This window comes from Myxocyprinus asiaticus, chromosome 34, assembly GCF_019703515.2.
Source record: "Myxocyprinus asiaticus isolate MX2 ecotype Aquarium Trade chromosome 34, UBuf_Myxa_2, whole genome shotgun sequence".
In the NCBI taxonomy this organism is placed as follows: domain Eukaryota; kingdom Metazoa; phylum Chordata; class Actinopteri; order Cypriniformes; family Catostomidae; genus Myxocyprinus; species Myxocyprinus asiaticus.
This window is the reverse complement of record NC_059377.1, coordinates 1,036,168-1,050,391: the sequence shown is the minus strand read 5'-3', so window position 1 is coordinate 1,050,391 and position 14,224 is coordinate 1,036,168. Positions and strand designations below refer to the sequence as shown.

At 37.9% G+C, this 14,224-nt stretch overlaps 1 protein-coding gene across 1 annotated transcript; it reads left to right on the top strand.

Moving 5' to 3' along the window:
- Positions 1-1,666: 1,666 nt before the first annotated feature.
- Positions 1,667-12,078, top strand: 42sp43 (P43 5S RNA-binding protein). The gene is given in 10 exon segments (XM_051670842.1): positions 1,667-2,019; positions 2,104-2,204; positions 2,477-2,573; positions 2,717-2,802; positions 4,136-4,209; positions 7,046-7,126; positions 7,794-8,023; positions 8,780-8,833; positions 11,840-11,930; positions 11,933-12,078. Coding segments are annotated over 10 exon segments (1,011 nt in total). The 5' UTR covers positions 1,667-1,884; the 3' UTR covers positions 11,995-12,078.
- Positions 12,079-14,224: the final 2,146 nt, after the last annotated feature.

Below are 14,224 nucleotides of genomic sequence, written 5' to 3'. Positions count from 1 at the left end.
TCCTTCTCTATTGAATGACGCTGGATTGGTGCCTCTATCTCCAACAAAAAAGATATTACAAAAAGAAGGTTAATTTTGGACATGCAGTTCCCTATTTAACCACTAGGGGTAAAATGAAAGGTTGTGAAAGTTGCACACTTTTCTCTATTGAATGACACTGGTTTTGTGTCTCTATCTACTTCAACAAAAAGCTATAACAAAAAGAAAGTTAATTTTGGACATGCAGTTCCCTATTCAACCACTAGGGGTAAAATTAAAGGTTGTGAAATTTGCGCAATGTCTTCCTCTAATGAATGATGCTGGTTTCGTGCCTCTATCTCTTTCAACATAAAAGCTATTACAAAAAGTAGATGAATTTTAGACATGCAGTTCCATATTCAACCACTAGGGATAAAATGAAAGGTGAAAGTTTCGCAGTGTCCTCCTCTTTTGAATGACGCTAGTTTTGTGTCCCCAAAAGACATTTTTGCATTTTCTCTACGGTCCCTTACCGCTTACGACAAGAACTCTTGGGGTAACACACATTGCGATGGCTTTTGCAGGCCAATTCTCATAATATCTTGTGAAAATAATGAAAACAATCTTGTGGAATATTATTAGCTTTCCACGTTTTACAGTAATAATATTTTGGAAAGTATGTGCCAAGCAGTTTAAAGTTATGAAGAATAGTTCACCCAAAAATGAAAATTTGCTGATAATTTACTTACCTTCAGGCCATCCAAGATGTATATGACCTTCTTTCTTCAGCAGAACAGGATTTAAGATTTTTAGGAAAGTATCCCAGATTTTTAGCTTCATCCAATGAAAGTGAATGGACACCAATTTTTGACAGTCCAAAAAGCACACTTAGTGAGCATCAAAGTAATTCACATGACTCCAGCCAATCAAGTAATGTCTTCTGAAGTGAATCGATACATTTGTGTGAAAAACTAATCGCTATTTAAAATTTTAAATTAAATTAAAAATTGCTTCCTGTAAACACTCAATGCCTCATGTCGCTGTCACGTGACGTTATCACGTTGGCGCATTCATGTGAGAATTCAGAAGTTCAGCTCGGAAGTTCAGAGGAACATACTTCATGGGACAGTTAGGTCAGTTCAAACCAGGGCCGTAACCACCATAAACACTAAGGGAGCCATGTCCCCCCCAATATTCTATCAGTGCTCTACTGATATGGTTTTTTTCCATGGTTGATTATTAAATTATTGCATTTGGTCCCCTTGAACCCTGAACATGTGGTTACACCCTTGATTCAAACAGCAAAAAAGAGCTGGCGGAAGCGCCAATTTAAAGTTAAAAACATTTTATTTAGTGATTTGTTTGTCACACAAACGTATTGATTAACTTTAGAAGACATTACTTAATCAACTGGAGTCGTGTGGATTACTTTGATGCTGCCTAAATATGCTTTTTAGATAGTCAAAAATTGGATGAAGATAAAACCTTAAAAAATTAAAATCTTAAATCCTGTTCTGATGAAGAAAGAAGGTCATATACATCTTGGATAGCCTGAGGGTGAGTAAATTATCAGCACATTTTCATTTTTGGGTGAACTATTCCTTTAAAAGTTATCCCCGTTTATCGCTGAATGTGTCTGGAATATCGAAAACATCTTAACCTCGCTGACAAGGCAAGAACGCAACTACAAGATCCATCCAATATTCCAATAATTTGATCCGTTTATTATGCCTCTAATTACCAAACATCATCATTATTATTTAACGCAACATAATTAGCGCAACTGCGTGCAGGTGTTGGGAGCGTCACGAGCTTATAAAGCCGAGGCGGAGGCTGATACGATAGTTTAAACAGACAAGATAAAGAGAGAAAAAAGAAAAAGAAAATTCACGAAAACGAAATAGTTGGAAAGAACACGTTGGGAAAATGAACGCACAAATGGTGAAGAAAGAAGACGCGGTGCAGCGACCGCAACTCTTTAATTGCGCGTACGATGATTGCGGCGCGACATTCACGCGTCGGTGGCGTCTGAAGGAGCACGAGACAGTGCACACTGGAGCGGTTAGTTGTGAATTTTCACTTCAAATAAACTCGCCGCACTAATCACATTCGTTTTTATTAATGACTTTTTCTTGTTCCCTTCAGCGACCTCACAAGTGTCCAGTGGCGGAATGCGGACGCAGTTTCTCCCGTAAATCGCATCTAAGTCGGCATGATTTAGTACACAAGGAAGAAAAAAACTTTAGGTAAGAAATCATTGATTGTCCTAAATTGTGAATCGGTATCTGCTGCTTCATACTATTTGAAGCAACATTTTCTAATTCATGTTATATACATGTGGTTTAAAGTATATATTAATATTTATTGGCTACTTTAAAATTTGTAATTACTGCAAAAAATGTACTTTGATTTACAGACTTTCTGTGAAAAATGTGATGTCCATACCATGTCTAACTACCCATTTTTGTTTTACGTTAAAGTTTGTAAGTGTTGATTCGGGTTTTCTCTATTTGAGTAGCTGCACTGCCGCTGCCTGTACCAAGAGCTTCTTTTCTGTTGATAAACTGAAGCGACATGTGCTTTACGCGCACGGCGAGAACCAAGAGTATTTCAAGGTTTGACTGATTCTTCTCTCACCATACCCACCACGCTTTTATTTAGCTCTTACAGCATGTAATGGCTCCTGTAAGCTTGTCTTAACTTTTTTTTTTTTTACTGAAGATTGTGTGTCCAACTGTGTCCTCCTGTCCTTTCCCAGTGTAGAGATCCACAGTGCTCGCAGACGTTCAAGAAACGGCGAGCGTTAAAGCAGCACCTGGCGACGCACGGCACGTCAAGTTTCAGGTGCGTCTGTAGCGTAAAGTGTTGCTTTAACTTGCTGTTATGGCGTTGAGTATCTATTTGACAGCTAATAGTAGGGTACAACGGGGTAAAGGTACACGAAGGAATAGTTTCACCCATAAATGAAAATTCTCATCATTTACATACCCCTGGTGTCATCCCAGATGTGTATGACTATCTTCTGCAGAACACGAATTAAGATTTTTATAAGAATATTTCAGCTCTATAGGTCCATACAGTGCATATGAATAGGTGCTAACATTTTGATGCTCCAAGAAACACAAAGGCAGCATAGAAGTAATCCATTAGACTCCAGTGTTTAAATCCATATCTTCAGAAGTGAAATGATTGGTGTGGACAAGGCATTAGATTTGGTTTGACGTGGGGGTTCAGTGTGAATTTACATGTTTCCACTGGTCATGGTATAAATATTAGGGGGGTTGTATTTTTGATTATTGGGTGGGTCAATTTTTGCTAGAAATACTTCTCTCTGTCCAGTAGGGGACGTATGCATGAAAAATGTGAAAGTTGAAGTGGAGATTGACTGGGCAGGGAGGAGAATTTATAGTAATAAAGGACTTAAATATTGATCTTTCTCACCCACACCTATCATATTGCTTCTGAAGATATGAATTTGAACACTGGAGTCATATGGATTACTTCTATGCTGACTTGTGTGTTTTTTTTTTTTTTTTTTTTTTTGGTGCTTTAAAATTGACACCCATTCCCTTGTTGTGTGGACCTACAAAGCTGAGATATTCTTCTAAAAATCTTAATGTCTTCTGCAGAAGAAAGTCATGCACATCTGGGATTGCATCAGGGTGAGTAAATGATCAATGTGAGCCCACTTTGAAGATTTTTCAGAACAAATCTACCCCCCCCCCCCCACACACACACACACACACACACACACACACACACACACACACACGAAAACTGTTTTATTGGGGCTTTAAGCACCTGCAACAGGGGAGCTTTTTACCTCAAATACTATCCTTTCACTTATTGGAAGAGTTATGAGAAATTTGACATGATCACCTTGAACAAATATTTTCTCAATTTCAGGGATTCTTAACTACATAAATTTGCAACATTTGAGAAATTAAATATTCAAATTGCTTTGATCAAACTTTAGACACCACATGCAAAGATTTCATGGATCAGGAATATTTCTGTGTATAGAGACAAACAGGTGTTTAGGAAAGTACTGTGGTAGTTTTTGTTGCGGTTTAGTGTTTTGGGAGAAAATAAAACAAAGTGCCTTTTACCCTGAGGGGCCTTTAGCCCTGTTGTACCCTGTAAGTAACAGTGAATATCTGACTATTTTCTGCCCCAGGTGCTCCAAAGGCCACTGTGGGATGAGGTTTGAGTCTCACATTGCTCTGAAAGCTCACGAGAAAAGACATGCAGGTGAGGCGCATCAGTTTGAAGAATTCATTTGGGCATATGACTGATCCATGCAGGTCTGAAACTGATCAGCTGTTTGTCAACATTTCTCGGGGGTGAAAAAAATTAGAGAATTGAACTTAAGTATGGGTGATGCAAAACTTTACAACAAAGACATACAGTGAAAGTAAAAAGCAGTGCCAAATTAACAATATTGGATGAATATTTGCCCCTGGGTTTTTTTTTTCCTATTTCAAATGGTCTTATCCATTGTATAACTAGGACTATAACAGTAAGAAATGTAAGATTTTATAACTTTTTGCCCCAGTTTCTGACCCTTCTAACATTTCTTTTGACTGAAATCAAGAGTTTTATTTAAGCAACCTAAATTCTCAATGTTCTGACCGTGTAGAACACTCCAGATGTTAAACCTGTTTGCTAAAATAAAAATTAATTCAATAGCAGCTGTTTTTAGTTTTTGACATTTGACTGTAGTTAATAGACTGATCGTCAACGTTTGTTTATACGGGTGAAGTTTGTCAATCCGCGACTTATAAATCCTGAAGGCCTGCATGTATTTTGTACTGCAATAGTATTGTGTAAAGTTCTCAATGGTATTGAAGTACAATTACTCAAGTACTTTACACCCCTGATATTACCCACCCACCAGGGGCGCCTGTAGGATTTAATCTGAGGGTACGCACAGAAATCTGCTTAAAAAAAACCTTATCTAGGTGGGGTTCATGCTCCCCTGGGATGTTTTTGTTGTTGCAAAAAACATGGCATTCAGTTCTGGTGACAAAGCATTTGTTTTATTTTCTTGAGTATGGGTAGCGTTCACGTAACACTTGGTTAAAGCATTTCTTTCCGTAACCGCTCCGACGCATTTTCGCACCAAAGCAAAACGCACCACAAAGAATAGAGCCGAACGCAAGTGTCTCGATGCGTTTTTATAAGTTGAAGTTCTTAACTTGAGATGGCGTATAAAAATGCAGCGCTCTTGTGAGATGCTAAAAACACCAGTAAAACGTGACGCAGTTGTCAAGACATCTAGCTAGCAAATGTGTATATGGAAAACCAATTTAAAAACCGCGCGAGTTCAGTTTGAACAGCCCCTTGTTCACATGCCACAGCACTAGCTGAAGTTTCTCAAAGTTGCCTCTCAAAGACATTTCAGTTGATTGTTGGTACATTTCTACTGTATCCAGCGCTGTTTGTTCTCTGTATTCGTAAATATCCCGAAACTTTTACTTTGAGAACCCGCTCCAAGTGATTTGGTGTGTGAGCGGTCCGAACGAATTGTACTGAATCGTGAATGGATTCAGACAGCGTTGCAAGCCTGTTTGGCCAGTTCACTGAAAAGAACCGACTCAAGAATGATTAATTCGCAAATTGGGCATTGCTAGCTCTTTTAAACAGCCAACAGAGATATGGGACACATTTCATGATTGGTGAAATATTCTGAGAGTAAATGTTTCTCGGGTCAGTCAGTCGTTCATGGTACGCACAGTGCATACGGCCGTACAGCTGCAGGCGCCACTGCCATCCACAATATGACGATACCCAACCTGGTCTCGTAGAACCACGTAACAATAACTGATGCCAGTAGCTGATGCCTTTGACAATGTCAAGATGATATTTGGCTCTTTACCATTTAATGTATTTATTATTAGGCTATTAAATTAATATTGCAAAGTCCTGCGGCACACTGACACTCGCTTGAAGAAACATTAAGAACAGATGACCGAAAAGCTGTCTATGTGGGTGTATGACACCCTGTTTGTACGGAGGCGCGCAGTCTCGTGGAACACGCGCACGTAAAAGGTTCTCACTTTCTTTGTCTTCTGAATTTATTTTTCTTTTGCAAGAACAGTATCGTCTGAGTGCTGCAAGTGACCTCAAACTCCGCTCAGGAGGTGCTTTGAGTTCGGTTTGCTTTATTTCCACAGAGCAGGTAATTGTGATTACAACTCTGCAGCCTATACATCTGTGACTAAAACAAAAACACGTTCACTTTGAACCATGATTTATATTTCAGTTATTTACATTTATAACTGGTTTTTATGTCTTTTGTACAAGTAATTTTCCGCGTGTTTTTTTTTTTTTTTTCCCACTTCGTTTTTAAATTGCTTTTTCGTTTGGAGTGGAATTTGAATTTAGAAGTGCATTTGATTTTACGTTTTTCTTTTTTTAAATTAAATTTTTTTTTAAATGCAAAATCACGAAAGCAAGAATATTCACCTATCCCTCAGCCTGGGGGTTACCGATGTAATTGGATATTGCCAGAGATATCTCGAAGGAGGGAACAAAATGAATTAATTTACATATATGATGCATTTTCCCAGACAACGAAATACCTGACCGGTAGAGAATGCACAGATTATGTAGGTTATGTGCCAAAGAGATGTTGCCCTTCACAACTGTTGTAAAGCCATCTTTCAAAAAAGTTGAACACATTTTAATTGCACTTAATTTTTTTCCAGTTTCATTTGAATTGTTTAAATATATCTGGTATTTGCAATTGCACAGGCTGAAGATAGGACAATCTGACTAGAATTTTGCCCAACACTAGTTGACACATGAGCCAAAAGAAGCACCTCAGGACATTTATCTCCCATTTGCTTTTGACACTAGTTCAATTTAGGGTAGGGATGGGTTTTTTTTTTTTTTTTTTTTAAAAAAAGACCTTTAACCATCTATTTGGGCGAACATTTAACTCCCTTTTAGCGCCACACACTGGACATTTCATCTCAGAACTGCCTCTTATGAACCACACTTTCATTTGGAGAAAAATGTCAGTCACAATTTTCATGAGATACTGGTCAAAGAATGAATGGCAACCCAGTGTCTATCTCTTCAGGCTATCGCTGTCTTCAAGCTGACTGCACCATCAGTGCGCACACCTGGGGGAATTTACTGAAGCACATGGCCTGTCACCCTGGTAAACCAATCCAATGCCCACATTCAGTATTCAACTATGGGATGCAAACAAATTCCATGAATAGAAACTAGAATTTAAACTTTTTGCCAAACGGCAAGCTGATAGAAATTGTTGTAGGTACAGCGATGTAACATGCGTGGAACAAAGTGTTAAGCTGCACATGAGGAAATATGTGACTATACAAAAATACGATCTGCAATCCAATTTAAAGAGACAATACAATATACAACTACATATACATTATACAGATCACTACACTGTACAGTAAAGTGCAAGATATAATGACGAGCCATATTCAGAATACAGAAGTGGTAATGTAATTGCAATAAAGTGCAGACAGAAAAATTGGTACAGGAGGGCATGGTAGGCCTTTGAGGGAACAAAGATTATGATATTCAAAATGCTAAGTGATGAATTAGAATTACATCATTTTTACAGTGCGACAAATTCTACAGCTACTTCAGGAGTTTAAGTAACCTGACAGCTAATGGAAAGCTGTTCCTTAATCTGAATGTTTTGGTTGGTAGTGATCTCTGGTGTCTGCCTCCCAGAGGAAGTAGCTGAAAGCAATTATGTGCTGGTTTGGATTGAATGCATTGTATGCATTTTTGATACCCGTAGTGTTTGCACTTCTGTAAAGTGTTTATTATTTTTTATTTTTTGACAGCGTCGTTTTCCTGTATGGTGTGTAAAAAGGCCTTCCGCAAGCGTGACGCTTTGCGGAGACACAAGCGCACTCATGCGCTGCAAAAGCCAGTGTTGCTATGTCCCAGTGAGGGCTGCCAGGCGTTTTTCTCCACAACCTTCAACCTGCAGCATCACATTCGAAAAGTCCACCTGCAGCTGCTGACACACCGCTGCTCATTTCCTAGCTGCAGCAAAGCGTTTGCCATGCGCGTGAGTACCAGTACTGTATATGTGGAGGGAACTTTTGATGCATCTAAACTCAGCAAAAAAAAAACTTCCCTTTTTCAGGACACTGTATTTTAAAGAGAATTTTGTAAATCAATTTCAGATCTTTATTGTAAAAGGTTTAAACTGTTTTCCATGCATGTCCAATGAACCATATTCAATTAATGAACATGCACCTGTGGAAAGGTTGTTAAGGCTAACAGCTTACAGATGGTAGGCATGTCTGGGACCTGATGGATCGTAGGGTGAGGGCTGGGCTATTCCCTCCAGGAACTTGCAAGTGCCTTGGTGGAAGAGTGGGGTAACATCTTGCAAGAATTGGCAAATCTGGTGCAGTCCATGAGGAGGAGATGCACTGCATTACTTAATGCAGCTGGTGGCCACACCAGATACTGTTTATTTTGACCCCCACCCCCTGCCCGTTCAGGGACACATTATTGCATTTCTGTTAGTCATGTCTGTGAAACTTGTTCAGTCTTAGTTGTTGAATCTTTGTTCATACAAATATTTACGTTAAGTTTGCTGAAAATAAAAGCAGTTGAAAGTGAAAGGATTTTTTTTTTTTTTGCTGAGTTTACTTCAATTGACTGCACTCCACATGCACAATGGGTAGTCTGTTTTAAGGGTTTGACTTGCTCTTTGCAGTAAATGCGTAATTGGTTATTGTATGACTTGTACCTTGTTCACATTTCCTTCTAGATTTGACTATTGTCTGCTTACATCTGTCTTGTGTTTTCACAGGAAAGTCTCTCTCGCCATATGTTGCATCATGAGCCTGAGGTGGCCAAACTCAAGGTAGTTAAGCCCTTTAACATCTACCCTTTTACAGGGTTCCTGCGGATCCTTAGTCTTAATGTCTTAAATTCAGTTTACCAAAATTTAAGGTCTTAAATATCTTAAATGATGCACATTTAAAGAGGTCTTAAATTTGGGAGTGGAAAGACTGGAATCGTGATATGACCTAATGTGATTATCAAATTTCAAAAGAACATGGTTTAAATGCATGCACTGCATCCCTCAGAGTGAAAACACGGCACTGTTGTATTTTCTCAAAGCACGTGGGGGCTTGTGAGTTTTCAGCTGTTGCGGAGCAGTTTCCAATCATTAGGACAAATTGGAAATTTATGACAAGCGATCACTGAAGATCAGCTGTTGCTGAAATGACAGCATTTACTTTTGTTTATACAGGGCTCCAGACTGCGGCTAAAATGGTCTCAAATGAGACCAAAAATAATTGATTGCGACAATGAAATCTAGTCTACATTGGCGACAGTCGGTTTGTGTGCGTTCATATGCGGTTTTGTCATAACATCTTGTGAGTTACTGAATATTTTTAGAACGCGCACAACCAATGTGTCATGCTGCTTTTCATCCGTTCCGTTTCTGATGAGCTTGTTGCACCACACGCAACAAACCCAGTGCGAGGGGGGGGTTTTTTTTTTTTTGAACTGGATCTTTCATGAATCACCCGAAAAGAACTGCGTTTGAGCTCAGGTTAGCAGTTTGACTCTGATTCACTTTCTCAGCAAATCAGCCATCAGTGGGCTCACAACTGGGAGTGCAGACATTTCAAAATAAGAGTGCTGTGTATTTTGGGCTTCTTAATTAAAAGTTCCATATTGTGTACCACTTTTTTTTTTTTTTCATGTAATTGATTGGAGTAGGACAGTAAACTGCATCTGGGGTTTCATTCAATTTGCACTCTTGTAGTCTCTGTGTCTGGGGCCATCTGGTAATGGTAAAGAGAGACTAAGGCAATATTTTTTTGTAAATTTTATACATCAAGCTTTTGACACTTAGGACAATTGAGGGACTTGTACACCACTATTACACAAGGTAAAAATATTCATTTGATGCTCAAGAAGACACTATATGCATACTATACTTTCTGTAATGTAGATTCTGAAAAGCAGTCCTTATAGAAATGGGTGTGAACATTTGAGACAAAAGGGAATGCAAACTTGTATATATCACAGTTTATTAAACCTTTGATGAATGGGTTATCAGCTGACTTGTTCAGAAACAAGATAGAAAGCCAAAAGAGATCTAAATCGAGAAATTCTGTGATTCTTAAAAACAGCCATTTGGCTCAATGTTTCAGTTTAGGAGCCAATGGCTTGAGTCATTTATTTTTAGTCTGGAGCCCTGATATTGTGAAACAGATTATTGTATGTGTGCACATTTTATATCCCTTATTTGTTTGAATGAGCAGCGGGAAGCAGTGAAGTGCAAGCGTTTCAAAATAAGACCCGGTGTATTTCAACGTTAAAGTGCCTTTTTAAAGTTGAAAGTTCCATGCTATAAATCAAATCTGTCCCCAGAAAAAGAACATCTTAATATGTGCTACCAATTTGAGAGAAAAAAAAAACTATTGGCAGATTATAATTTCAATGCTACCAAATCGGCACAATCCAATATTGGTCGACCTAATTTGTATCTATCTATATAATGGTACATAAACCAATTTTAGTGCGATTTGTGGAAAATGTCAAGTATTTTAAACTTGCGTATAACCTACTTTTTTTACTGAAGCAATGTTAAGACTGTGTCCTCCTGCCTGTTTAAGAGTCAGTGAGACATGATTTATTTTGAGATTGCGTTGGTTTTTGATATGGTATTTTATTTGTTCAGGTCTTGAAAAAGGTCTTAAATTTGATTTTAAAAACTCTGCAGCAACCCTGTTTTACATGGACACCACGCATGCCATACAGTATAGAGGGGGTGTGTTAAAGATGCCAAACTGAGCAGTTTTAAGTAGCTGGGTTTCCAAGATGTAATATCTCAAATGTGCATGAGTTTACACTTTTTTTTTTTTTTTTTTTTTTTTTTTTTGATAACGCTACAATAAACTAGTTTACTCAAACTATGAGTAAAATCGTTAAATATTTTCCTTATAGAATTTGTGCATGAAATGCCATGTGAATACATAATTTGCTCTATCACCTAGCATCTCAAATGTATCTCTGGTTATTGTGAAATGCCAAACCCTGTCAGATGACTGCGTACTATTACCTACCAGAACTGTGTGACCCACTTTAGCTCAAACATAAGGCATCTGCTGCTGAAGTGCCACAGTGGCTTCAACTTCTAATTTTCATTTCTTTGCCAGTTTTGTCAAAAGTGATTAATTCTGTTCTCCTAAACAGATGGAATGGAAACGCTGCTTTTTAATATATTTTGCGCATATAATTTTTTTTACTTTTGATGGAAACATGACTTATGAAAGGTGACTGAGCTAAAGTGTCCCTGAAATTTCATTCCTCACTTCTAGAAATTTCCCTGTTTGTCCCCCACTTTTTGGGAAATAATACATTAAGGGTTTTGGCCACAGTGCAAAGACATGCAGTAGGAGCCAATCACATAAAAAGACTGCTTTACTACCCAGCAGTAGCATGTGCAAACCAGTTGCCTTGGTAGTGAACAAACGCATTTACCGTACTACAGCCAGCACCAACTGCTGGGCAAACAAAGTCAGGTTTGTCACTTTTACACATTGCAGAGCAATGAACAAAATTTTAAATTTGTACTTTAGGAAACTACAGTGCAACATTTAAGGATTTTAAGCAGACATGACAGTGTACTATAGCTGTCTGCATGGGTGTAAATAAAAAAAAAAAAAAAAAAAAAATGGGACTCAATAAGACTTATTACAAGTGGGTCTATTATGAGATGCTTTATCATAACTTTATCACCTATTTAATATTCATGAGCCACTCTTAATTCATTTTCGCGTCAAGTAGCTACTTTAGCATGGACTGGTGCCCCACTGACTAACATCTAGTTATTTGTTTTATTCTTCAGCACCCACACAAGCGGAGCAGCAAGAGTTGGCAGAAGCGTTTGGAGGGGCGAAACCGTCATCCACTGGTTGAAGATCTGCGTCAACTCTTTTCGGTGCACATGAACATCTCTCACAGAGCCAAACTGGAAGCCGATCTGACGGGCCTCTTCAATGAACGCAAGATCCCACACCGCATCGATCCTGAAGTTGATCTGCGAGCTCTCTTCAGTATCAGACCGACTCAACTGAAGGTGGCTGATAGAAAATAGACATGTTCTTAAATATCAGACTCTTGGAAAGGCTAAATATCTAAACATTTGTGTATATTAAACTGAAGTACTTTCAATTTAATTTTGTGAAATTAAAATGTGCTATTGGTCAAAGTCTTTCTGTTTGATAGGCTGTAATGTGTTAGTTTTCTATAAAACACTTTGGTACTTGAGTGCAAGTGCAGTTTTCCTTTATGGCTATTGAGGTAGAAATTGGGTTTTGACTACTGACTTTCTGGCCATTTGAAACTAAAAGATGAATTTTTTTTGTTTTGTGAACTTGATTCTCATGTCAGTTGGCCTCTGTGCTGCTGGAGACCAATAGGCTATCAATAAATTTGTTTTTGTTAATGCAGTGTGGTTTAATTGTGCTGTATACAAACTCAAGGCTCTTCACACTAACCTTGGGAATGAAGAGATTAAGCATGGCAACATGAGTTTCTGGTGTACAATTAAATGACTCCACCCACAGGTATCTGTAGGTCCTTAAGTGTTTTACATTTCACTTTTCAATTCAAGTCTGTAAAATGCCCAAGTATAAATGTATGTCTTAAAGTCATACAGTAGATGGGGAAAAAGGCATTGTTTAAAACGTTCTTGCTATTTAGAAATACTATAAGTACCTCATATTACCTTGGAATTCTTTAGTGTTTTTTTTTTTTTTTTTTGTGTACATCTTGAAAATGTGCTTGTCACTAGAGAGACAAATCATTTTATTTAATGAAGACTGATTATTTGTATGTTTACATGTCTGTTAACAGATGCAGAACGGGTTTTATTTGTTTTTGACACGATAACATTGTTCTACAATTTTAACAATTTAAATTAGTGTAACTTCGCTCCCTTCCGTACTTTTACATTAGGGTGACCATACGTCCTCTTTCCCAGACATGTCCTCTTTTTCGGACCTTAAAGCGTCTGCCCAGGATTTCTAAATGTGTGAAAATGTCCAGGATTCAACTTTAGTTGCATTATGATGTGCATCTGGTCTAATACTTCACTGTGTGTGTGTGTGTGTGCGCATATTTGCATTGTTTTAACCCTTTTTTTCTTCTTGCACACCAATTGGTCGATTATAAGAGGCTTGCAGCAACTTTTGGCCAAATTCCTGCTTGTCAGTCTCTCCGCGAACGCGCAAAGCACTTGTGTTCAGCATCAAACAGTTGCTTGATAGTAGCAGCAAATGACAGCTGAGTGGAAACCATGCCCAAACAAAAGTGCGAATTTACAGAAGATTTGCACAAAAAATTCCCATGCTTTTGTCCAGGTCGAGATCATGGGAAGCAGAATGTATGATGTGTAAAGCTGGCACTTATGTGTCAGTTGCTAATAAAGGTGCAAGTGATTTAGAAGCACACATTAGCTCTGCCAAGCATAAAGGGTCAGCAAAAGGTGAAAGTTAATTAGGTAAATTAACGAATTTTTGAGACCAGGTAAAAGTATCACATAGCTTCATTTTCCATGGCCATTTAAAATATTAATAGTAAATGAAGGTACACTCATGGCATCAAATATTTTATTTTAGTACATGGAAATTCAAAAGAATGTTGGAAATTTGTATTTATATATTTGTTATGCTAATAGTCTTTCACTGTATTAAAGTTTGCATTCATTCACTGTTTTGAACCCTATTATTCCAAAAAAAAAAAATAAAGGTGTCCTTTTTGGAAAACCAGAATATGGTCACCCTATTTATATTGTAAAATGAAACCCTTATTTCTTAAGGGAGCCTACTAACTGCATAAATGTAAACATATATTTTCAACTACAGTTTTTAAAGGTTTAGGTGTTTATTGCATACAGACAACTTAACTTGAATAAGTACTAAAATGTGATTGCCTGAAACCTGGCTTAAATATGATGAACGTTTGTTTAAATTAGTCTACTCCCAGGTTAAGTAGAGTTTTTTTTCCATTTGTATAGCATTTAAGGCCTTAATGTCTTCATCAATTGTGTGGTTTGATAAAACATGATTGTACAGAAGATTGTGCCTTAAAATAAATAATAGTATTTCGACCCCACAGTGGGCAAGCTAAAGGCGACTTTGGCAAGGAAAACGAAACTCCATAAGATGTTGGTTAATGGCGAAAAATAATAAATGATTGGCTGGTTCAATTGAACTTCCGCGAGTAGACG